Source organism: Salvelinus alpinus, chromosome 30 (genome assembly GCF_045679555.1).
Source record: "Salvelinus alpinus chromosome 30, SLU_Salpinus.1, whole genome shotgun sequence".
In the NCBI taxonomy this organism is placed as follows: Eukaryota; Metazoa; Chordata; class Actinopteri; order Salmoniformes; family Salmonidae; genus Salvelinus; species Salvelinus alpinus.
Window position 1 is genome coordinate 34,426,270 of NC_092115.1, and position 27,325 is coordinate 34,453,594.

General features: G+C 40.2%; 1 protein-coding gene and 1 long non-coding RNA gene across 2 annotated transcripts; both read left to right on the forward strand.

The window, feature by feature from the left end:
- The first annotated feature begins 9,556 nt into the window (after nt 1-9,556).
- On the forward strand, nt 9,557-21,456 carry ccdc13 (coiled-coil domain containing 13). The gene is made up of 16 exons (XM_071376499.1): nt 9,557-9,696; nt 11,213-11,433; nt 11,787-11,935; nt 12,142-12,284; nt 12,558-12,644; nt 12,860-12,973; nt 13,059-13,163; nt 13,308-13,478; nt 13,627-13,803; nt 16,604-16,810; nt 17,041-17,138; nt 17,338-17,400; nt 17,526-17,672; nt 18,178-18,332; nt 18,460-18,553; nt 18,956-21,456. Exons 2-16 carry the CDS (start codon nt 11,249-11,251, stop codon nt 19,128-19,130), a joined length of 2,070 nt encoding a protein of 689 aa, XP_071232600.1. The 5' UTR covers nt 9,557-9,696; nt 11,213-11,248; the 3' UTR covers nt 19,131-21,456.
- Nucleotides 21,457-23,190: 1,734 nt separating this feature from the next.
- On the forward strand, nt 23,191-24,419 carry LOC139560206 (uncharacterized). Its single transcript, XR_011671887.1, has 2 exons — nt 23,191-23,373; nt 24,150-24,419. It is a non-coding gene; the product is annotated as an uncharacterized lncRNA (long non-coding RNA).
- The last annotated feature ends 2,906 nt before the right edge of the window (nt 24,420-27,325 follow it).

A 27,325-nucleotide genomic window follows, 5' to 3' on the forward strand; every position in this document is an offset into this window, starting at 1 on the left:
GCTGTCCCCAGTCCACCTGGCCGTGTTGCTGCTCCAGTTTCAACTGTTCTGCCTGCGGCTATGGAACCCTGACCTGTTCACCGGACGTCCTACCTGTCCCAGACCTGCTGTTTTCAACTCTCTAGAGACCGCAGGAGTGGGTAGAGATACTCTTAATGATCGGCTATGAAAAGCCAACTGACATTTACTCCTGAGATGCTGCACCCTCGACAATTACTGTGATTATTATTATTTGACCATGCTGGTCATTTATGAACATTTGAACATCTTGGCCATGTTCTGTTATAATTTTCACCCGGCACAGCCAGAAGAGGACTGGCCACCCCTCATAGCCTGGTTCCTCTCTAGGTTTCTTCCTAGGTTTTGGCCTTTCTAGGGAGTTTTTCCTAGCCACCGTGCTTCTACACTTGCATTGCTTGCTGTTTGGGGTTTTAGGCTGGGTTTCTGTACAGCACTTTCAGATATCAGCTGATGTACGAAGGGCTATATAAAAACATTTTATTTGATAAAAGTAAAAATATAGTTTCGATTTTTATTTTACGTCAGAGGTCAGTGATAAAGATCTAATGATTCGAATATTGTGTATGATAAGTTGTTCTATTTCATCTTCTGAGCATTTAATTGGCCTGTAAAAGTGAACTCTTTAAGGCACGTGTCAAACTCATTCCATGGAGGGCAGAGTGTCTGCGGGTTTTCGCTCCACCCTTGTACTCGGTTGATGAATTAAGGCCACTAATTAGTAAGGAACTCCCCTCACATGGTTGTCTAGGTCTTAATTGAAAGGAAAAAACAAAGACCCGCAGACACGCTGCGGTCCGTGGAATGAGTTTGACGTCCCTGCTTTAAGGTATACTATGTTTCATCTAAAAGATAAGAGTATTGTGAAATACTGTCTGTTATCCTTCTAAAGGGCAACTAACTCTAGGCCATTGACATCAACTTTCAGGTGGCGCACAAGAATAAACAATTCATGGCGCATTGATGGATGTTCTGGATATTTGTTAATCTCTAATACCACAATGTCTTTCTGAACCACACAAACATCAGTGCGGTAACAATGTAGAGGATTTGATGTGGCGTTGAAATGTAGACACAGGAAAAGTACCAAAGTCTAAATATTTTGGATCTAAAAACAGTAATTTGGGAAATGTTGAAAACATTTGGATGTGTGAAAGTCCATGGGCTTGATTACTGTAGGGCAGCAACCTACTACAGTACTAAGCACATACTATCCCTTACCTTGTCACTGAGGAGCCTAGAAACAAGTGTATTAAATTATCTGTGTACTATAGGATAACGGTGTTAACTTCTCTTGCCTCATGCCGCCCCCATCTGGCCAATAATAGTAGTGTGCATTTGTTCTATATACCACCACTGACCATTAGTCAGTGGGCATTCCGAGACTTTCCTTCAAAATGCTTAAAAGTCGGTCTAGAAACATGAATATTTTTCAAATATCCAATGCAAAGCCCAAAAGGTAGGCTACCATTATGACAGATTGTGAAGCGCACGTTCAAATACATTTTTACCTGGCCAAATTATTAGATGACAGGGTTTTTTACGCATTGAACTAGATTGATGTGCTTTTCTCACAATTTATTGTTTCTGCAGTGTGGATTTACCCTCTTTGGATAATAATTTTGTAAGTAATAGCAGTATGCAAATAAGGGAGCCAAATGAATGGCTCTTTCACTGATGCAATTCAGTTCCCCACACCAGAAAGGTCTATTCAAAAAGAGCCGTTCGTTCGCAAACGACACATCACTACTGACCATACATTCTTCTTGACAAAGGGGTCACAGTAAAATGGGCCATGTTGTTTGCCTATTGACAGTCTTCTAGGGGGTATTTTTAAGTAGTCCAATCTGTCTGAGTCTACTTATCAATGATTGTGTCCCGTCGTGGCAAGAATTAGAGTGGACATTTTGATCGGTCAAAGATGTTTCCTGTTTAATGGGGAAACAAACAAAAATGTTGACTACTTTAATACACATAAGTGAATTTGTCCCAATACTTTAGTTCCCCTAAATTTGGGGGACTATGTATCAAAAGTGCTGTAATTTCTAAACGGTTCACCCGATATGGATGAAAATATGCACATTAACCTCATAGTCATTATATAATTTCAATTTTCCCCACAATTGTCATTGTTCCAATACTTTTGGAGCTCACTGTATATGTTATCATCAAGAAGAATAAACAACTTCCCTGTATGATGTATTATGCATTAGAGTAGACTTAACTCTGGAAAAAAAGAGTTTCTGAAATCCTAAAACCCAGTATTAAATGTGCTATTCTAGCAAAGCAAACCTGCTTTTGAGTAAGCACTATGATAGTCAGCATTTAGTCTGTAGTTATTAGGCATTCCTCCGTTTCCTGGTATTTGTCATAATCTTTTCCTATTCTTATTCCCCTGTTTAAAGCAGCAAAGTAGCCTATTAGTATAATTTAAGTAAAATCATAACTGAGATTTTAACTGTTTAAATGCAAACACTATAGCATGCAGCTCACCGATATTACAGCATTTGTTGAACTGATGTTTTTTTTGCCATCATGTACACGTTGTAGGCTTTTACTGCTGAGGTAGGCTACCATCCCCCGCATCAGGCTGACCCAATTGTCCCTTGGCAGAGGCCATGTCACACCTCTGTGTTACGGACCAGGTTGCCAGGGAACTCAGTCAGCTGAGCTGGTCAGCCAAGGAAAAGCTGAGGAAAAGCCTCCATCCTGGACTTCCTTAACGTGTGTTAGTGCGTCACTAACCATCCGACCACTTACACTATCACTTCGACGACTACCATCGGTCCAATTCCTATCGCTGTGTGTGAGTGTGCCTGTCTATCTTGAGTGTGGAATAAAGCACGTTCGGCACATCTGTCTCCTAATGGTCATTATCCGCTTTCTAACAGAGGCGCTGGGACAGTTGCACCTATATATTAAACCAGCACCTCTATCGGAGTCCACCACCAGTTGGTGGCTCTCTTTTTCATTAGGCCTAGTGTCAATCTCATATCTGGTTGTAATTTTGGCCCTATATCCCTTAAAGCCACTCTAAATCTTCTTGCAAACATCTGAGTTAATCTGAATTAACATTTTAGTTAGGTTTGAACTCAATAGACTTCACTGATATAGAGGCTTATGAAATGTTACTTAATTGACCTCTATATACATATTCATAGGCTATAGCCTATCTATATAGACCTCTAATCGTAAATGTTATTTATGGATAGGAAACAGCCTAGAAATAGATATTTCAGAATATTATAGCATGAAATCAAATCAAATGTTATTTGTCACATGCTTCGTAGACAACAGGTATAGACTAACATTGAAATGCTTACTGTTAATGAACCAAGTGTGTCTGTCTGTTAGTCAGTTCCATCTATGTAGAATATATAGGTCTAGTATAGATAGGTGAGTTGTATAAAATAATCAGATTCATGAAAATCCTTTCATATCATGAGATTCAAATCGACTGACTCTGGTACATTCTGTTCGGTCCTTGCTAGCAGATATCCTTTGGACATCCAACTCTGACATCACTGAAGTTGACATTTAAAAAGGTTAAGGTTAGTTAAGGGTTATGGTTAAGGTTAGAGTTTAGGGTATGGACATCCCAAGGATCCCTTATAGCACTAACCCTTTATGTTCCAGCAAGCAGTGCATGCCCATAGAGATAGTTACGACTCATATTTATATCTGTGCCATTATAGCACCTGTGACAGCATGGGGAGCTCTATTGAGACTAGAATCCATAGGAATCCTCACCCAATTGACTACTTTGACTACTTCGACATGGCGGAAGCATGGTGGAAACCCTCAATGGCGCTGCCCATGCTATAATAGCCATTTTGGCCACTAGAGATCTCTATCATTCTCTGTGTGGATGCCGGACATTGGAGGAGCCAACCTGGAGCCAACTTGTTATAGAACTGCATGTCACCCGTCCCGCTCCCTCCGTGTATTGTTTTGCACTCTGGGAAATGGTGATCCAGTCAATATCTCCTGTGAAAGGCAGAATAAAGTGTTTGTAACAAAGACGCAGGGAGTCAGGAAGCAGGTGGTAAGTTTAATGAAAACAAACAAACGTAGCTACAGGAACAAGAGTAGCGTCTGAACATAAACCAGAAACAATACTGCCTGATGGGTGACAACAACAGAGTGCTAGATAAAGGAGTGATGAAGTCCAGGTGTGCCTAATGAAGGTTGCCAGGTATGCATAAAGATTGGTTGCCAGGGCCGGTGGTCAATAGACCGGTGATGTTGAGCACTGGAGGGAGCGGGAGTAGACATGACAGTGTTCCATAAACAAGGGATACAATTATTATTATTTTTTATTTTTTTTATTTAACAATTAATTTGAGATGTTTGAGGTTTTTCTTGGCTAAACGCGTGAGAGAATTAATTGGAAAAAGTTGAATGTTACTTACGTCACATGTTGGCTTACTGAGTTGCTCAATGAAAGGACACTACGGTGTCTGCTCGCTGTGTAGACCTACACAAAATTAAACGGTAACAAAATATATTTATTTTAATTTCAGATATCCCTCTCTAATAATTATAAATTCTTTTTCATAAGAAACAGTTGCCTTTGTTTGACCTTCACTCAAAAAGTGTCCGCAACTTATATTTTATAGGCTACTGGCCTTTCTATGGTTGAATGATGATATATATTTATTGCCTCATTGTTACAAGCTCTGATAAGAATTGTTAAATTGCTACAATCTACGATATATTTTCTAATGTAAAGATGACGTCAAGGTTTCACTGTACTTTCCAATAGAACACCATGTCACTGACATTTGAACTTATACTTCAAGTCATTAAACATTCATTTAGTATTGTAGGTTTTACAAACTCAAATACTGAGACCTATATCCCAATATTTTCCAAGAATATGATTTGCAGCCTATTTAATGTCATTGATGTAGTGAGACAATCATTGTGAATAACATATTTTCTAGATTTATGTTATAAAGTAACTCTCGGTAATTCTCTCCAAATTTTTCTGATTTCAGCCAAGATGTCTGCAGTTGAATATGATAAAGGAGAGTCAAACTGTATGCGAAAGGCAAAGGAGGATCCTTTTGTTGCAATTAGTGATTAGTATACAACACACACACACGCACACACACACACATATACATCATAGTTTAGTTATCTCATGCACCTCTATGATAACATCACCAAATGAAAGCAAGATATGAACATGCACATACAGTAGCCTACTATACACAGTCAACATTTGTTGTTATTTTGTACTGTTGTATTGATGTTGATAATGACTGTATGTCTTCAAGTGTCATTGTCCTATAGGCCCAGTTGTCCTTTCATATTCTGTACTCTACTTTCTCTGTTGTTGTTTTTTGCATTCAAGGAATGGCGGGATTCTTTACCATCGTGGGCTACAGACTGTTCAAGTTGAAGATCTGTGGATGCATGAAGATGTCAGTGCACCTTATCCACATGGGTGTAATGGCTCAAGGATTTGTGGTGGGAGCTATGACCATTGGTATGTACAGTTTTACATGCCATTGGAACCCGTTGACACATGGGGGCTGTTTGAGGAAGCAAGATCAATGAGTTAGCCAGCTGTCCCGGAAAATCTGAAACAACTTAAAGTTTTTGAGAAATATAGACATGAAATCGGCATGGTATAATTATCTCTTGTGGACAGACAAATGTAACTGGCATTTGTCAACCATTTGTCAACAGACGGTGGGATACGACAACTAACGACGGACTTTGCTCTGGTGCACAGATTTTCCACCACTGATCATTTGGACAAATTCATCTGAAAATCAAGAGATATATTTGACTGCTTTCAAAGTTAGCTGGCTAACATAATGATCCTGCTTTCTGGAACATCCCAATGGTATTAAAATTAAAACCTGTATATTTAGACAATGAAGAAAAATATAAACGCAATATGCAACAATTTCAAAGATTTCACTGAGTTACAGTTCAAATCCATCCAGACGTGATTCAGAGTCCCATAGGGCGGCGCACAATTGGCCCAGCATAGTCCTAGTTTGGCTAGGGTAGGCTGTCATTGTAAAAAATAATTTGTTCTGAACTGACTTGCCTACTTAAATGAAGGTTAAATTTAAAAAAAATAAGGAAATCAGTCAATTGAAATAATTTCATTCTATGGATTTCACGACTGGGCAGGGGTGCAGCAGGGGTGCAGCAATGGTTGGGCCTGGGAGGGCATAGGCTCACCCACTTGGGAGCCAGGCCCAGCCAATCAGAATGAGTTTTTCCCACAAAAGGGCTTCATTACAGAAATAAATACTCCTCAGTTTCATCAGCTGTCCGAGTGGCTGGTCTCAAACGATCCCGCAGGTGAAGAAGCCGATGTGGTGGTCTGTGGTTGTAAGGCCAGTTGGAATACTGCAAAATCCTCTAAAACGACATTGGAGGTGGCTTATGGTAGAGAAATTAACATTCAATTATCTGCAACAGCTCGTGTACATTCCTGCAGTCAGTATGCCAATTGCACGCTCCTTCAAAACTTGAGACATCTGTGGCATTGTGTTGTGTGACAAAACCACACATTTTAGTGTCCTTTTATTGTCCCCAGCACAAGGTGCACCTGTGTAATGATCATGCTGTTTCATCAGCTTTTTGATATGCCACACCTGTCAGGTGGATGTATAATCTTGGCAAAGGAGAAATGCTCACTAACAGCGATATAATCAAATTTGAGTACAACATTTTAGAGAGATACGCTTTTTGTGCGTAAGGAACATTTCTGGGAGCTTTTATTTCAGCTCATGAAACATGGAACCAAAACTTTAAATGTTGAGTTTATATTTTTGGTCATTATATACAATACCAATCAAAAGTTTGGACACACCTACTCATTCAAGTGTTTTTCTTGAATGAGTAGGTGTGTCTATCATTTGTTTTTCAACACGACAATGACCCAACACACCACCAGGCTGTGTAAGGGCTATTTGACCAAGATGGAGAGTGAAGGAATGCTGCATCAGATGACCTGGCCTCCACAACCACCCAACCTCAACCCAATGGAGATGGTTTGGGATGAGTTGGACCGCAGAGTGAAGGAAAAGCAGTCAACAAGTGCTCAGCATATGTGGGAACTCCTCCAGGACTGCTGGAAAAGCATTCCAGGTGAAGCTGGTTGAGAGAATTCCAAGAGTGTGCAAAGCTGTCATCAAGGCAAAGGGTGGCTACTTTGAAGGATATAAAATATATTTTGATTTGTTTAACAATTTTTTGGTTACTACATGATTCCATATGTGTTATTTCATAGTGTTGATGTCTTCACTATTATTCTACAATGTAGAAAATAGTAAAAATAAAGAAAAACCCTTGAATGAGTAGGTGTGTCCAATCTTTTGACTGGTACTATATATACAGTGACTTCGGAAAGTAATCAGACCCCTTGACTTTTTCTACATTTTGTTACGTTACAGGCTTATTCTTTTTTATATATATATATCTCAGCAATCTACACACAATACCCCATAATGACAAATCAAAACGTTTTAAAAATATAAAACAGATATTATTATTTCCATAAGTAGTCAGCCCCTTTTTTCGAGCTCAGGTGCATCCTGTTTCCATTGATCATCCTTGTTACTACAACTTCATTGGAGTCTTCATTGGTAAATTCAAAAAACTTCATTGGTAAATTCAATTGAATGGACATGATTTGGAAAGGCACACAGCCATGCAATCTCCATAGACAAATATTGACAGCTCAGTGACTTTCAACGTGGCACCGTTATAGGATGCCACCTTTCCAACAAGTCAGTTAGTCAAATTTCTGCCCTGCTAGAGCTGCCCAGTCAACTGAAAGTGATGTTATTGTCAAGAGGAAATGTCTAGGATCAACAATGGCTCAGCTGTGAAGTGGTAGGCCACACAAGCTCACAGAACGGGACTGCCGAGTGCTGAAGCACATAGCGTGTAAAAATCGTCTGTCCTCAGTTTTAACACTCACTACCCAGTTCCAAACTGCCTCTGGAAGTAACATTAGCACAACAACTGTTTGTCGGGAGCTTCATGGAATGGGTTCCCATGGCCAAGCACGATTGCCAAGCGTTGGCTGGAGTGGTGTAAATCTCGCTGCCATTGGACTCTTGAGTAGTGGAAACGCGTTCTCTGGGGTGATGAATTACGCTTCACCATCTGGTAATCCGACGGACAAATCTGAGTTAGGCGGATGCCAGGAGAACGCTACCTGCCCTAATGCATAGTGTCAACTGTAAAGTTTGGTGTAGAAGGAATAATGGTCTGGGGCTGTTTTTCACGATTCGGGCTCGGCCCCTTAGTTCCAGTGAAGGAAAATCTTAACGCTACAGCATACAATAACATTCTAGACAATTCTGTGCTTCCAACTTTGTGGCAACAGTTTGGGGAAGGCCCTTTCCTGTTTTAGCATAACAATTCCCTGTGCACACAGTGAGGTCCATACAGAAATGGTTTGTCGAGATCAGTGTGGAAGAACTTGACTGGCCTGCACAGAGCCTTGACCTCAACCCCATCGAACACTTTTGGGATGAATTGGAACGCCGACTGCGAGCCAGGCCTAGTCGCCCAACATGAGTGCCCGACCTCACTAATTTCTCTTGTGGCTTAATGGAAGCAAGTCCAAGTGTTTTAACATGTCGTGGAATGCCTTCCCAGAAGAGTGGAGACTGTATTGTCAGCAAAGGGGGGACAAACTCAAAATTAATAACCATAATTTTGGAATGAGATGTTTGACGAGCAGGTGTCCACATACTTCTGGTCATGTAGTTTATGCCCTAAAACAGATTTGGCCACTCATCAAATCAGATTGTATTTGCCACCGAATAGAACAGGTGCAGACCTTACCATGAAATGCTTTCTTACAAGCCCTTAACCAACAATGCAGTTTTAAGAAAGATAAGAGTTAAGAAAAATATTTACTAAACAAACTAAAGTTTTTTAAAAAGAGCAACAATAAAATAACAATAACGAGGCAATATTCAGGGGGCACCGGTACCGAGTCAATGTGCGGAGGTACAGGTTAGTCGAGGTAATTAAGGTAATATGTAGGTAGGGGTAAAGTGAAAGGCCAAATCTCCACTGAAGTTGCTTACCAAGAAGACAGTGAGAGGCCGAGTTACAGTTTTGATTTAAATCTACTTCAAAATCTATGGCAAGACCTGCAAATGGTTGTCTAGCAATGATCAACAACTAATTTGACAGAGCTTGAATAACTTTGAAAAGAATAATGGGCAAATGTTGCTCAATCCAGGTGTGGAAAGCTCTTGGAGATTTACCAAGAAAGACTCACAGCTGTAATGGCTGCCAAAGGAGCTTCTACAAAGTATTGACCCAATGGTGTGAATGCTTATGTAAATTAGATATTTTTGTATTTCATTTTCAATAAATGTGCAAATATTTCTAAAAACATGTTTTCACTTACTCATTATGGTGTAGACTTGCATGTGGCACCGCTTGCGTTCTCCCCAGCTCCATGCTCCCCCCCACCTGTTGCGCGGTGCGTGCCTCCAAGGAGGAACACGTTGCCATGGATACACTAGCGTTCGATCGGACGAGGAAGTGTACCAATACCAAAACAGCTCTACACACGTTTCGTAAACTGTGAAATGTCAAGCTTATAACCACAGATATCTCAATTGTTCAGCAACCTGTGTATTGTTATGTTGTAGCTCAACGCAGAACGTTGTTTCAAAGGTGAGTTTAAACTATTCATTTACATCTCCTGCCTATAACAGCTAACGTTCGTTAGCTAAGTTAGCTAAACTAGTTAGCTAACCTTAATAACGTCCTTAGCCAACGCCGGGCTATCTTAAAATATGATGCTAGTGAGGTTTAAAACCTCCGAGACTAGGCCTAAGCATACTTTACACGAAGTGAATTGTTAATCACTAAAACATATTTTGTTTGGATGTAGGTCTAGTGTCTTGTAACCATAACCACCCCACCCCTCCTCTCCACCAAGTTACAGTTTATACAACCGTTGTAGACCGAGGTAAAATTTGTTTTAGGATATTCGGGTGAATATTAGGTTTTCTCTCATCAATAACTATTGAACAAAGCATGCCATGGCTATAAAGATGGTATATTCTGAATCGGCTGGATGGAGAAATATCCACACCTTTATTATTATTTTTGTAATAATACGATTTCGGATTTCAATCTTCAATAGCTCTTATACAAAGTGTGCCATGGCTATTAAAATGATATGTTCAGAATAAGGGAAGGATGGACAAAAGTCAAAAGCTTTATTTAGGTAGATTTATTTCTTCCTTTTTTTGTTTTTAGCTTTCAATCTTCAATAGCTCTTACACAAATGGAGAGATTGTTATGTACCAAGTGTATTTCATTTTTTTAATAATAAATTTGCAAAAATCTCTAAAAGCCTGTTTTCGCTTTGTCATTATGGGGTATTGTGTGTAAATTGATGAGGAAAACAGTTAATTTAATCAATTTCAGAATAAGTCTGTAACATAACAAAATGTTGAAAAAGGGAAAGGGTCTGAATACTTTCCGAATGCACTGTATACTTTTCTTAGTCATGGCACGCTTTGTGTAAGAGCTATTGAACATAAAAATAAATACAAATGCAATTTCTAGAGAGAAAAAAACAAGGGAGCTTTGTCCGTCCTCCCCTCATTCTGAATATGTCATTGTCATAGTCATGGCACGCTTTGTGTAAGAGCTAATGACGATTGAAAGCTACAAATAATAATACAAAAATACATTTCAACCAAAACAAAGCCATGGATTTTTGTCCAACCTCCCCGATTCTGAATATTTAATTTTCATAGTCATGGCACACTTTGTGTGAGAGCAATTGAAGATTGAAAGCTACAAATAATATATAAAAATAAATTTCAACCAAAACAAAGCTGTGGATTTTTCTCCATCCACCCCTGATTCAGAATCTACCATCTTCATAACCAAATATCTACCGGATATCCAATATAAAACACATTTTACCTTGATCTGTTCTAGCTCCTGTTTGTGTTTCATGAAAATTAGCACGTAACTGTAACCTTACACATTGACATTTCAAATGCAGGTCTATCTCAACTGTACCTGCCTATGTAACTACCATGTAAATACATATCATTAAGAATGCATTACATAATTTAATTGGCCCCCAAAATAACAGTGTTAGTTAGCTAACTACCCTTTTTTGTTCTGTCAGCCAAATTAAGTGTTAACATTTATTTTCAACACCAAGGGACTGCAATTTCTGGGTTGGACATTTCTGTACAACATGGAAGAAGATGATGGACTAAAGGATAACCTTCGTCTACAGTTCCAGGCTCTGCAGGAGCAGCAAGAGAAGCGTCTCCAGAGAAGACTAGAGAAACAGAAGAAGGAGCAGAAGGTCACTGAGATCCAGGACAATCTGAACCTGTCCCAGCTAGACATTCATCACGCGGATGATTGTAGTAAAAAGTGAGCTCTATGAAATATTATTAGGTTAGGTCTATATTATTAAAGTTAGACAAAGTTTCCTCCCCCAATACAGCCTAACATTATGCTTACCATAGGCATTGTAGCATTATGAATTAGTTATATGTACCTATCTCATTATTACCCAAATGGATTAGTGTTTGGAGCAATTGTTTTGGACAAAGCTTTCATTAGCTTTGAAATAGCAATTGTAGCACAATGCAAGTTGTGGGTCTTTAGGGGAGAACTTTCATAAACCTAAATATGACTGTGTTGTTATTGTCGTTTGTAATTGGAGGGAATTTATCATCCTCCATATTAAAATGTTGACTTTAATGGGTTTTTAATCCCCACAGGCTGTTACAGAATGAAAATGAACAGTTACAGGACCAGGTGAGGGAGCTGAGGGATGAAAATGGCCGACTATTCAAACTAGTAAGCGAGAAAGACTTTGAGATTAAACATCTGAAGAAGAAGAGGGAGGAAGACAGGCTGGCTTTAGCAGGTATTGTACAGTATATGAAAAAACTTGAATGAACAAATCATCTTTTGGGTTGATAAGATTTGGATTTGGCTACATTCAGAGTAAAATTATGATATATATTTTTGTCAATGTTTTATTATTACTTTCAGAGCTCCATTTGACTTTGGGAATGTTGTCTAAAGTGGCATGTGTCCTTTTTTATTGATTTTATGACTATCTTGTCCAAGGCACATCTGGCTTGGCGGGTGATGCGGCAGCTACCAAGATTGTTGAGCTTTCTAAGAGGAATCGAGAGTTTGCTTCTGAAATGGAACGAGAAAAAGTTAAAGCAAAACAAACTAGCAACAGAGTGAAAGAGCTTGAGAAAGAGGTAAATTGGATGTTTAAAGAACTTATCATTTCACATTGCTATAACAAAGAATCAACAACTGTAACAAACCCGAATTCCATCTCATATCCAGTCTGTCAATTGACAATGACATTTGGATACAAAATCCCAATTTTATACATAAATGCCCGAGACTTTCCACTTCTTGACCCAATCGGCCATTTGTCAGCGGTATTGCTTTATAGACTGATGATGTAAGCTCTTGACTGGATGGGTAAGTAATTCAAATAATTGCAATTATGCTAAATCCTCTAGCTCCAGGCTGCTTTGTTGCTTAGACCTCCTGGGAAGAAGATGGATGTAAAGCCACAAGACATGAGGTCATCCCAGGACTTCCAGGAGGTAATTAGTCTTAATGACTGATCATCATTTTTAAGCCAATGAGCCAAATGAGCCAATACTCAAGGGAACTCTGCCACATAGAAATGCTTATGTTGTTGTAGCAGTTCAGCAAAAACTTTTGTTCATGTTTATTCTAAGCAAACCTGGCAAACTGTATTTGTGTCAATATTGTGACTTTTCAATGACAGCTATGACTGTGTTCCTCTCACCAATAGAACAGTCCAGTGGTAAAATCTCTACAGGAAAAACTATCTGCTGCCCAATTCAAGATGACAGAATATCGAAACCAGATTCAAGCTGTCAAGCAGGAATTGAAAATAGCTCAGAAGGTACGTATACAGCCGTTTGTTAAAAGTTCAAACATTTCAAAGGTTATGGCATACTATTCCAGGCATGTTTTTGTTCCTACTGTAGGTGTTATCCAGTGAGGTAGGAGAGGAAGTCAGCATCCAGCAGCTACTGACCAGCCCAGGGAACTGGAGAGGTCGCTCCCAGCAGATACTGGCTCTCCAGATTAGGGTGAGCTGACTGCCTGCTGTCATTGGAAGAACTTTCGAGGCACAGAATATTGATCACACAATAAGCTGGTAAAATACATACATGGTGATTTGTAGACTGCAATGTAGCCATCTTAATGTTTCTCTGTTGGTTTTTTGTCCCCAGGTTCGGGACCTGGAGCAGCAGCTGAGCCAATCAGCTCAGAGGAAGCAGCCGTCATTCGTCAGCGTGGAAGAGGAGCTACTGTGGGGCGGGGCCCTGCAGAAGACACCCCCCCAGGACAGGAACCTCAGCTACATCCGCAATATGGAGAGGGAGAAGAGAGAAACTCTGGAGGTAGGAAGAGCCAGACTTGATTGACAATTGATTGACAGTTCAATCAAACCTGCATTGTGGTATTCACACAGTAGCTCTTTTGAGATTTTGAGGTTTAATTGAACTCCAGCCTTAGTTCTGCTTCTCTCCTCCTGGCATGTGTGGTTAGAGGATGACGGGGGACTATGATTCCCTCATGAAGGACCACAAGGATGTGAAGAAGAAGCTGGAGGGCTCCAAGGCCAGAAACAAAAACCTGAGCACTGAGGTGAAATCACTGAAGGCCCAGATCTCCACCCTGCTGGACAAAGGAAAGCATGATGATGAGCTGGTGGATGCCTTACTGGTATGTTAGCAGACCTCGGTTCAAATAGTTTTCTTTGAACTGCTTAGAGCGTTTGATTGAGCCTGTCTCAAATGCCAGATGGGCATGGTTTGCACTTTTGAGACTTTTCCATTCTATAGATACGTTTCAAATACTAGTATGAACCCATGTACGGTATATCATATTAGAACTTTGAGGGCATCATGGGAAGAATTTCAACCTGAGTTAAGCTCTAAATGGAACATAATTGCCTTTTTATGCACTTTTCGCTCTACGCATATTCTGACCTTGAACTTAAACATGAGAATAACATGCTATTCACCCGCTATTCATTTGGTGTGAAGATCAAAGAAATTAAGGTGTGTCGGAGGTGTGTCTACTGATACGCCGTATTCTGACCTTGACTTAATTCCCTCATAATTCCACCACCTTTACGCGAGATGAAACAATGAATAAGGTCGTGCAACCTGTCGGTTCCAAGTGGAACAACATCTACTTTCTTTTTTTCTGTAAGAAATAACACCATCCTCCATGCGTTGTAGTTTACAAATAGATAAAAGGTAGGTAAATGAGTAAGCCGTTTGGCTAAGGCGATTGTAAATATAAATGACAATTGTTTTAGATCCTTATGATCGCTGGAGACCAGTCATATGGCAGCAAACTGAAGCATATCAACATATCACCTTTTCATCAGTGAAGTTTATGAAATGCTGGCTTTATAACTTGCAAGGATGACATTTGGAGACCCAATCTATAGGCTTCTGTAGCCGTACAGTATAGCGCCAAACCTACCTATTTGATTTCTAGAATGTTTTAATTATATGCCCATACTGTTCACTGTATTTTTAACTTTTTGTATCATGTTAAATATCACCCAAATATCATCGGTAGCCACCATCAGTTATACCCAAATACTATTATTATATAAATTTATAACTGTCACTTTGGTGTTAGTATCCTTACATTTTGCATCATTCCATTACATCGTTAGTTTACCTTTCTTTCCTCTTGTCACGTTCGTGTGGTTGTTCCTGAGGATCTCTAGCAATAGTGGGTCATATTAGGCTAACGTATAACAAGCAATAATTTGGGACATGTAGCCTATTTGAGTAATTATGGAACGCACACCATGCGTAGCAGTTTAAACCTGAACCCTGGCGCACGGTTCACGACAACTGTACCATTGTCATCACAGGTCTCTGATTAGTGAGGATTACTATGGTAGATTTATAGGACTACTGTTCAACCCTTATTGTACACTTTTCTCACCTTCCAATATTTCATGGATTGAACAATTAAATATGGCAATTTCAGGGTGAATCAAACCACTGTATTTTTTATTCACCAACATATTTTGTGAGTAATGGCTCTCCAACCCTGTTTTTTAAAAATGATTCATAAATACTTTCCTAACCCTAAATAATATACATGATCAGAGTATTTTTACATATAAAAAAGAGATATGTATTTTCATGGTTTTCTTTCATTGATCACTTATATTCTGAACCGTTCTCTCTTTATCTACTTCCCCAGAGTCAGGTGAACTCGTAGATACCATTTTTATGTCTCTGTGTGCAGTTTGAAGGGAGTTGCTAACCTGCGCTAGCGCAATTGCTAACTAGTGTTAGCACAATGACTGGAAGTATCTGACACTGGGGAAGTAGATATATTTGCCAAAATCCCAAGGATCCCATATTTTCAAGTTCTCATAACATTGTCTCAGATGGATTACATCTTCATTCCTCGGATTGATCTATAATTGAACGAGTTCCTGCATACAAATACCTTGATATTTGGATTGACACTGATTTATCGTTTGAAAAACATATGAAGGACATTGTTAGATTGAAAAAAGTGTTTTTGTTTTTTACAGAAACAGACCTTGTCTCTTACTAGTCAGCAAGAAGCAGTCAACCTTTCTACCTGTATTTGACTATGGTGATTCTATTTATCAAAGTGCAGTTGCCTTTTTCAAAGCACCCATCGTTTTATCACAGGAGCGTTTTATTCCTCTTTACTGTATTCTTTACTAAAAGGTTGGCTGGACCTCTTTGAAGTCCCGTAGATCACATCATTACTCTCTTTTTGTTTACAAAGCCCTGCTCCACAAGCCTCCGACTTACCTAACTTCACTATTAAGATTTAAAATGACAAGTTATCAAACCCGTTTACAGGGTTGGTTATGTCTGGAGACTCCTTTGGTGTCTGCAGAGTTAGGTAAGTCAGCTTTTAGGTTTCCTTATTCCACATGTTTGGAATGATCTCCAAAATAAATTTCAAATAGATGTTTAAGTGTCCTAGGACAGTTCAGGCAGGGGACGTAGGATTTTTATAATGAAGAATGTGTTTGTTTTAGTTGACTGTGTTTTATGTATATTGTGTAGATTTATGTTTGTCTGTGAAATGTGTGTTGTGCTGTATTTTATTTGTTTTATATTGTATTTTATTTTTGATGTATTTTATGAAATATATAGGGCTCCCTTGTAAAAGAGACACTGGTCTCAATGGTGACTCCCTGATGATTAAATATAGGTAAATAAATAAAGCTGTAGACCTATTGCATTTGCCAACATCAAATACATATACATATCACAGAATAATCAGTTTGATGCATCAGTTACTCTTAGTTAGTAATATGCTGATGCTTCACTTCACTTACCAACACATACAGTAGTACACATACGTTTCTAGAGTGAAGTGTCCCTTGACATGTACCCCCCTAACCCTGTCCCCTTAATCCTGTCCCCTGTCCCCCTAATCCTGTCTCCCTCTCCACCTGCCCCCTCTCCTCCCCTTGTCTGTCCTGTCGTGAGTACTGTAGAAGCAGCAGAGCCAGCTGCAGGAGGTGCTGGGCAGGCTGAGCCAGCAGGACGTGCAGACCAAGGAAAGCCAGCAGAACCTGGGGCAGCAGCTGAGCAGCGAGGCCCAGAGACACACATCCCTCATTCAGCAGCTCAAACACATGGTCTCCGAGAGGGAGGCCAAAGTGAAAGAGCTGGAGGACGAGATACAGCAACTGTCCTTAAAGGTAAACTGACTGTGATTCTGCAAGGAGATAAAAATACTTTTAGTGATGTCAGTGCTATTGACTGAGACTTTTGGCTTCAGCGTTTTGGGCTAGTTCCATTTATTTCCAGTTGCTTCCAATATAGAAAAATGTAGCAATAATGCTTTATGGTCGCATTTTTTAAAATGCAACTGACCTATGGAATTCAGGACTGGAATTTAAACAGAATGGATTTTGTAAATGTGTTGCAGAGAGAGGAAGGCGGTCAATCAGGCCCCAAGACTACCACTGGCAGTTTCTGGCCTTTGACAGCAGGGGGAGACAGCAGTAAGAGGATTAGCTCAGCCCGGTATGTGTGCAAGTGGGAGTCATAAATATAAGATATTCTTGTGTCATAAATGTCAAATATTATAGTACATTCATGAATATATGACTCATCTACCTTGCCTACAAATTATTCAGTTATCAGTTGATAGTGTCATTGAATGTGCAATGACTATATTGATATATTATTTATCTAAATGTATGTTTTTTTCTCTCTCGTGTAGTTCAGTATCTAAACTTGGACATAAACTAGTGGAGTCAGCAGCTGGGGTCAGTTTAGAGGTCAAGTAAGTCTTAGTCTCCATAACATCTGGTACAAATCATCCGATCGTTTTAACTGTTATTCGATATACAATAAAACCTGTTTGTGGTGGACTACACCTACTGATACAATTTACCACTACTATCTCAGAGATGCAGGAGCTCCTTCGGGTTGTCAGAACTGTTCAGAGGAGGTGAGGTACCTGAAGGCAGAGTGTACAGAGTTTCGGACCCTTTGTGAGGCTGCCTGTGTGGAGAGAGATAGGCTCCTAGAGCTAGTCAAGCTCCAGCAATCCAGGTATTACATACAGCAACTACCAATGGATTTCATTTCTGAAACACAAATATCCAGGTGTATTGTGTGCATTACATTAGTTTAGTTTATTTTCCTGTCCTTTACTACATCATATGGGTGGGTGTTTAGATTGCTAATATTGGGTGTGTGCCTTTTGTCATTTTTTATTTATTACTGCTTTCAAACCATTGCATGAGTGTTTTCTCTCAACCTCTCTGTTAACCTTTGTGTTTACACATCTTTCCGGCATGGAAATGCAAGCCTCCTTACTTTGTAATGACCAGATTACAGTACCTGATGGGAATTTTCATGATGATCATGCAGTTTTTAAACATAATACCGCAATCATGACTACCTCGGTTGGCAGAAATAAAAGTACAGGCTTTGTTACTGGCTTCACCTTTCAGATATATAAAAAGGACACAGCATTTTAAAATGGGCAGGTTTTTGTCTTGGTATGATTGGGATATAGTAGTAAGAGACTGTGCTGGTGTGTTTGATGTGACAGGGAGGAGGAAGGGAAGCAGAGGTGCCTAGGGGCAGAGCAAAAATTCCATGGAGAACGCAGAAGGGCCGTAGCCCTAGAGCAGCAGCTTGAAAAAGCAAAGCTGGATCTGGGCAAAGGATTGACTCCCAGACAAACTAGCAACAAGGGCACTGGAGGTAAGTCTCAGGGTAGGCACACTGATCTATAACAGTAACAGTGACAAGACTGAGAATGGGATTTATATTGATCCATAACTGCTACTTCTGTCTTATTTTTGTTGTTATTTGTTTTCTACCATCCCAGGAGCCTCGTCTAGTGGGAGACAGAGGGAATCATCATCCCCTCGAAGCCCTCCTGACCTTTCCAGGGAGGCCCAAGTCATTGAACTAAGTACCCAGTGAGTCTGACTTAGTGTTTTTTTGTCTTCTGTTCTGTCTCTCCTCGAACTCCTGGGGGGTGACCCTGTCTGTCACAGTCTGGAGATACAAACTGTCAATCTATGTTCAATTCTAATAAGATTGAACGTCTTCAGTGAGATTACACCCAAGAATAGAGAATATAACATACTAGAAACTCACAAGAGTACTGAGTATGACGTACTAGAAATACTGTACATGTACTGTATGAGCCCAATTGGGAGTCAAATACATTGTACATGTATACATTGGAGTTTTACTTTCTATGAAGAATAAGAACAGCTCGAAAAACGCAGAGGGTATTCATACATTACAAACTCCTAAATGACTGAAGCACACAACCATGTTGACGTGTTGTGTGTTTCTCTCCCTCTGTCCCCCAGGCTGTCGGTGCTGCAGGGGGAGAACGAGGCTCTGAGGGCTGAGCTGAGGAGCACTCTCCAGGCCAAGGCTGAGGACCTGCAGCTCTGCAGTGACATGATGAACCAAGTCAAGCACGTCTTTCTGCAGGCGCTGCGACAACACAAGCAGGACAGAGACACAAACCAGGAGAATTAGTTAGCTAGCGGTATTAAAGGCCCTGGCTGCTGAACCTGCTGGACTTTAACCACGTCCCCAAAAAACCTTAAGTTCCTCTTGTCCAGTCATATCAACTCTGAGGAAGGACAGGAATGGAGCAGGCCTGTCTGCTTCAGCAATACAATGTAATTACTGGTTCCTGGTTTCCTGACTGCTTCCTGCTAACTCTGTTGACCACGAAAAGACAAAAACCTGCTTTGATTGCCCCCATGTAGTGAATATGAGCAAGCCAATCAAAGCCAACTTGGCACCTGCCGACCAAAAGGTTTATCAACTTTGACATGAAGATGTCACACAGTGGTTGCTACTGTTGATTGCATGACTGGTCAGTGCATATAGAATGTGTCTGCATTATTTGATGTGTATGCATGGACTTTTCTTTTCTAAATGTCACTGTCATATCAAAATAGTGTCGTCGTCTTAGCACCTGTGTTTGTAAGATATAGTATAGAGGGCCGCAGTGTGTTTGTAAGATATAGTACAGAGGGCCGCAGTGTGTTTGTAAGATATAGTATAGAGGGCCGCAGTGTGTTTGTAAGATATAGTACAGAGGGCCGCAGTGTGTTTGTAAGATATAGTACAGAGGGCCGCAGTGTGTTTGTAAGATATAGTATAGAGGGCCGCAGTGTGTTTGTAAGATATAGTACAGAGGGCCGCAGTGTGTTTGTAAGATATAGTATAGAGGGCCGCAGTGTGTTTGTAAGATATAGTATAGAGGGCCGCAGTGTGTTTGTAAGATATAGTACAGAGGGCCGCAGTGTGTTTGTAAGATATAGTATAGAGGGCCGCAGTGTGTTTGTAAGATATAGTACAGAGGGCCGCAGTGTGTTTGTAAGATATAGTATAGAGGGCCGCAGTGTGTTTGTAAGATATAGTATAGAGGGCCACAGTGTGTTTGTAAGATATAGTACAGAGGGCCGCAGTGTGTTTGTAAGATATAGTATAGAGGGCCACAGTGTGTTTGTAAGATATAGTACAGAGGGCCGCAGTGTGTTTGTAAGATATAGTATAGAGGGCCACAGTGTGTTTGTAAGATATAGTACAGAGGGCCGCAGTGTGTTTGTAAGATATAGTATAGAGGGCCACAGTGTGTTTGTAAGATATAGTACAGAGGGCCGCAGTGTGTTTGTAAGATATAGTATAGAGGGCCACAGTGTGTTTGTAAGATATAGTACAGAGGGCCGCAGTGTGTTTGTAAGATATAGTATAGAGGGCCGCAGTGTGTTTGTAAGATATAGTATAGAGGGCCGCAGTGTGTTTGTAAGATATAGTATAGAGGGCCACAGTGTGTTTGTAAGATATAGTATAGAGGGCCGCAGTGTGTTTGTAAGATATAGTATAGAGGGCCGCAGTGTGTAAGATATAGTATAGAGGGCCGCAGTGTGTAAGATATAGTATAGAGGGCCGCAGTGTGTTTGTAAGATTTAGTACAGAGGGCCGCAGTGTGTTTGTAAGATATAGTATAGAGGGCCGCAGTGTGTAAGAAATAGTATAGAGGGCCGCAGTGTGTAAGATATAGTACAGAGGGCCGCAGTGTGTTTGTAAGATATAGTATAGAGGGCCGCAGTGTGTTTGTAAGATACAGTATAGAGGGCCGCAGTGTGTTTGTAAGATGTAGTATAGAGGGCCGCAGTGTGTTTGTAAGATTTAGTACAGAGGGCCGCAGTGTGTTTGTAAGATATAGTATAGAGGGCCGCAGTGTGTTTGTAAGATGTAGTATAGAGGGCCGCAGTGTGTTTGTAAGATTTAGTACAGAGGGCCGCAGTGTGTTTGTAAGATATAGTATAGAGGGCCGCAGTGTGTTTGTAAGATATAGTACAGAGGGCCGCAGTGTGTTTGTAAGATATAGTATAGAGGGCCGCAGTGTGTTTGTAAGATATAGTATAGAGGGCCGCAGTGTGTTTGTAAGATATAGTATAGAGGGCCGCAGTGTGTTTGTAAGATACAGTATAGAGGGCCGCAGTGTGTTTGTAAGATATAGTATAGAGGGCCGCAGTGTGTTTGTAAGATATAGTATAGAGGGCCGCAGTGTGTAAGATATAGTACAGAGGGCCGCAGTGTGTTTGTAAGATATAGTATAGAGGGCCGCAGTGTGTTTGTAAGATATAGTATAGAGGGCCGCAGTGTGTTTGCATGTGTTTGCAACGTGACAATGAAATATAACATTATTTTTCACCGTCACAGCTAAGATGCTAATGTTTAGTTAGGGCTCTATTCAATCCATATCGCTGAAGATCTGCTTCATAACACATTGACAATTAAAGGCAATGTTCCCTGCTGTCTCATAGACTGCATTCACGGTAAACGCTGCATATCAAATCACATTTTATTTGTCACATACGCCAAATACAACAGGTGTTGTACAACAGGTGTTCACCTTATAGTGAAATGCTTACTTACAAGCCCATAACCAACAATGCAGTTCAAGAAATAGATTTAAGAAAATATTTAGTAATTAAACTAAAGTAAAAAAAAATAAAAAATAATAATAATCAAAAAGTAACACTAGAAAATTACATAACAATAACGAGACTATATACAGGGGTACTGATACCGAATCAATGTGCGGGGGTACAGGTTAGTCGAGGTAATTTATAAAGTGACTATGCATAGATAATAAACAGCAAGTAGAGGCAGTATAAAAACAAAATGGAGGGGCGTCAATGTAAATAGTCCGGGTGGCCATTTAATTAATTGTTCAGCCGTCTTATGGCTTGGTGGTAGAAGATGTTCTTGGCGCTCCGGTACCGCTTGCCGTGCGGTAGCAGAGAGAACAGTCTTGGATGACTGGAGTCTTTGACTATTTTTTTTATGTCGGCTCAATCTGAAATTACCTTTAAGTTTCAACTTGGATCCTCCGAGATACTTGTATCCAGGCTACAGTATCACACATAAATATTTAACAGCCCCAAACCAAATAGTAAATAAAGTAAAGTCCCTCAATAGTTTAACATTATTCAAAGCTATCGCGGCTAATCACTTCTGACTTAAAACCAGATGTGGGGGAATAGTGGTTGAAAACGAATGTAGACTTTAAGCTGCACAAACCCCCCACTCTGCCACTCTATACTGTCGGTTTCTTAGAGCATGTTCCCAATGCTTACTGTATATACAGTGATCCCCAAAACTATTGGGACAGTGACACATTTTTTGTTGTTTTGGATCTCCACTCCAGCACTTTGGATTTGAAATGATACAGTGACTATGAGGTTAAAGTGCAGACTCAGCATTAAATTGAGGTTATTTTCATTCATATCGGGTGAACCATTGGAAATTACACCACTTTTTGTACGTAGTCCCCACATTTTAGGGGACCAAAAATATTGGGACAAATTCAATTACATGTATATTCAAGTAGTCAAAAGTTTAGTATTTGGTCCCATATTCTTAGCCCACAATGACTACATCAAGCCTGTGACTCTACAAACTTGTTGGATGCATTTGCTGTTTGTTTTGGTTGTGTTTCAGATTATTTTGTGCCCAATAGAAATGAATGGTAAATAATGTATTGTGTCATTTTGGAGTCACATTTATTGTAAATAATAATAGAATATGGTTATAAACACTTCTACATTAATGTGGATGCTACCATGATTACGGATAGTCCTGAATGAATCGTGAATAATGGTGAGTGAGAAAGTTCACCCGATAAACGGTTCACGATATGAATGAAAATACCCTCAAATTAAAGCTGACAGTCTGCACTTTAACCTCATCGTCATTGTATCATTTCAAATCCAAAGTGCTGGAGTACAGAGCCAAAACAACAACACATGTGTCACTGTCCCAATACTTTTGGAGCTCACTGTATATATAATATATGACCTGTGCATCTCATTCCACTAGTGGATTCCAAAAAGCTGTCTACTGGACTGTGTATCCTTGTGGGAGTTGCCCCTACCCCTAACCTAACATCCGAGTTATTTTCTTACTATGTTAGCCAAAAGGATTTCAGCAGAACCCCCTGCTCCCCCCCCCCTCCCTCCACCCCTCCACATCACGCTTAATTTAAACCCATGGCTGAGTTAGTGTGCTGCTTGAAATACCACACTATTTCTCCCAGAACCCTGTGGGAGATTGGCGGGTCCCGGCTGGACTGAGCGAAAGAGAAAAAGTGCCACAAGACAAAAATATCAGACTTTGGGACGTGATGAAGAAAGCCTTTATACTGCGAGAAACAAAAAACTGCTTGTGTTGCAATGCACACCTCCTAGGATTGAAGGTGAGGCACTCTCTCTATGTAGTATTCTACTACCAGCGTTTTAGTTAGCTGTGACTATGACTAGGTAAGACAGCAAAGGGCTTTACTTGCTACTTTTGGCTCTCACTGCAACGGTGCTGGTTTTGTATAAAATAAACTTCACAGCTTTTGTTGATGGAGCAAATAGTTGTTATATCCAATAAATGCATCACAACAATACAGAAACATCCTCAAACGATGTGACTACTCAGTGGATGATGTGTGCATTCTCAGTATTCCTTAACAACCCATTTACATTTGACACTTGTGCTGTACCAAACATGCATGATCATGATTGGATTCCCCTTTCAAGTCAATCTGCACAAATTAAACCATCATTTCCTCTAAAGTTATTGCTCACTTCAGCTAGTGACTGACAGCTCATATAAGTAGCTAAGGAATACAATGATATATGATATTAAATTGTATTCATATGCAACTTAAATGAGCTGTCAGTCACTCCTGTGTCACCAAGGAATCAACAAACCCCTATGTAGCCTTAGTATTAACATGCCTATTCCTGATGGCTTTAGAAATTAAAGGAGTGTCGTCACTTTCAAATAAATTACATTTAAACCAAACAGTTTTTATATTGTTGTATGAAAGTTGGATTACGCAGAAAGGTGTAGATTTATTCCAAAATGCCCAATAACCCACCAAGCCAAACACAAACTTGTGTAAACACAGCAGTACATCAACAGGCTGACCTATTTGTCATTCCAGGTTTCAATGACTCCTTTCTCCATCCTTCTCCTCAGAGGTATTCCCCCTCGTTCTGGACCAGTGCTACCTCCAGGCCATTGACTGCATCCAGAAACTAAAGTCAACAACCCAAGCTGTGAACGCAGAGGTTAAAGTTAGCCGTCAGTATTTGAGGGATACTGTGTATGTGTGTGTGTGAACATTTCTCTAGGCCCTGAAAACGAACGGACAGTATGTGTGCCCCTCTATGAGTCCATTCATTCCCACTGTAGCAACTTTCTCATTTACATGCAATGGAAAGAAAATAAACACGCTGCTTCAGCTGACTCCTAATCTGTTCATTTACAGTAAGTAGGGAGGAAAGCAAGCCAAGGCCGTGGTTTTACAACAAAGGTGTAGGCTACACTGTAACAGAAAACACATTTATATGGTAATGTTAGGTATTATCAACAGTGAAAAGAACTAACGTTTTACTGCAGCATGCTGTAAATTATGGTGCATTGTGGGAAAATTGTTGTATTTCGATTGGTACTGCAATTCCACCCCACAGAATACAGTACTGTACCTTATCTTTGGAGTGGCAAAACCATTTTGACCACTAGTGGGTGCATGGTATTGTTGATTCTGGCTCATTAATATATTTTAAGGTGTGCCTTGTAAGATAATATATTTGTTGCACCCGTGAGTAAGAATGTACCAATTTAACTCGTGTAGTTATAGTGCCCCTTCAATATAAAATGTATAGATGGGTTAGCTGACAATGTGCAGGGTCCCAATTTACGTTCAGTGCATGTCACTAGATGGCAGTATGGTCAATTCTGTTTCCATTTTCGACCCCTGATGAAATGAGGTTGACAATGAATTATAATTTAATTAATATTTCATCTGATTTCACTACAGACAAAATATATTAATTTGTGCAGCTTTATTTTCTATACAAAACAATTATCCCTTCAGTTGTCACTTTTTATTCATCGCCTCCCACTGGGCAAGATGTCAATTCAGCAACTATTCCACGTTGGTTCAATGTAATTTCATTGAAATTACGTGGAAACAACATTGATTCAACCAGTGTGTGCCCAGTGGGCTTTGTGTTCCAGACTAGTCTTTTAACATGTACAGCATGCACTGCTTTAATTTCATAGTAATCTTTATGGAAAATGACCATTTAACCTATTTCACTGAGCAGACTCCACACACGTTAATACCAATACTCTCACTCATGTTAAAGTGGCATGTACTTTTCATGGCTGAGGATTTAAGGATGATCAAGCTGCCTGGAAGTCTGAATCACTGACTTCTTTATGTCTGCCACAGGATTTGCCATAGCCACTGACGCAGAAGTCCTTTTTACCCCAGTTAATGTCTGAAAGCAGCCAAGAGTCATCTCTTATCAAGTTAGGCAGGGTAGATGGGAATCAGGCCTAGCAACCATTTTCGCTCAACTCCTCCGCACACTGCTCCATGGCACCACACCGACAGATGTCTGGCGGATATGACCGGTGTTGTGTTATATCACGGTGCCATGGCAAAACAGATACAGGGGGTATTGTTTATGACAGGAAGAGTACCATTTAGGGAATACTCTCTTTTATGTTTATATTTTAGTCATTTAGCAGAAGATATTATCCAGAGCAGTGGTTCGTTCCCAAACTTTTTATAGTTCCGTACCCCTTCAAACATTCAACCTCCAGCTGCGTACCCCCTCTAGCACCAGGGTCAGCACACTCTCAAATGTTGTTTTTTGCCATCATTGTAAGCCTGCCACACACACACACAATACATTTATTAAACATAAGAATGAGTGTGAATTTTTGTCACAATCCGGCTCGTGGGAAGTGACAAGAGCTCTTATACGACCAGGGCACAAATAATAATATAATAATAATCAACAATTTTGCTCTTTATTTAGCTATCTTACATATGAAATCTTATTTGTATATCAAAAATGGTGAATAACTCACCACAGGTTAATGAGAAGGGTGTGCTTGAAAGGATGCACATAACTCTGCAGTGTTGGGTTGTATTAGAGAGAGTCTCAGTCTTAAATCATTTTCCACACACAGTCTGTGCCTGTATTTAGTTTTAATGCTAGTGAGGGCCGAGAATCCACTCTCACATAGGTACGTGGTTGCAAAGGGCATCAGTGTCTTAACAGCGCGATTTGTCAAGGCAGTGGCTTCTGATTAAATTACATTTTCACAGAACTGCTTGTTGCAATTTCGATGAGGCTCTCTTGTTCAGATATCGGTAAGTGGACTGGAGACATGGCATGAAAGGGATAGCGAATCCAGTTGTTTCTGTCATCCGTTTTGGGAATGTATCTGCGTAATTGCGCACCCAACTCACTCAGGTGCTTTGCTATATCACATTTGACATTGTCCATAAGCTTGAGTTCATTTGCACACAAAAAAATCATACAATGATGGAAAGACCAGTGTGTTGTCCTTGTTGACACAGACAGAAAAGAGCTCCAACTTCTTAATCATAGCCTCAATTTTGTCCCGCACATTGAATATAGTTGTGGAGAGTCCCTGTAATCCTAGATTCAGATCATTCAGGCGACAAAAAACATCACCCAGATAGGCCAGTTGTGTGAGAAACTCATCATGCATGCGGTCAGACAAGTGAAAATGATGGTCAGTAAAGAAAAGTTTAAGCTCGTCTCTCAATGAAAAAAAACATGTCAATACTTTGCCCCTTGATTACCAGCGCACTTCTGTATGTTGTCAAAGCGTTACATGGTCGCTGCCCATATCATTGCATATTGCAGAAAATACACGAGAGTTCAGGGACCTTGCTTTAACAAAGTTAACCATTTTCGCTGTAGTGTCCAAAATGTCTTTCAAGCTGTCAGGCATTCCCTTGGCAGCAAGAGTCTCTCGGTGGATGCTGCAGTGTACCCAAGTGGCTTCGGGAGCACCTGCATGCACACGCGTTTCCATTCCACTATGTTTCCCTGTCATGGCTTTTGCGCCATCAGTACAGATAACAACACATCTTGACCACCAAAGTCAATTTCATGTCACAAAGCTGTCCAGTACTGTAAAAATATCCTCTCATGTTGTCCTTGTTTCCAGTGGTTTGCAGAAGAGGATGTCGTCCTTAATTGACCCTCCATAAACGTAACAGATATATTCTATCAGCTGTGCCAGCCCCGCCACGTCTGTTGACTCATCCAGCTGTAACGCATATAATTCACTGGCTTGTATGCGAAGCAGTAATTGTTTCA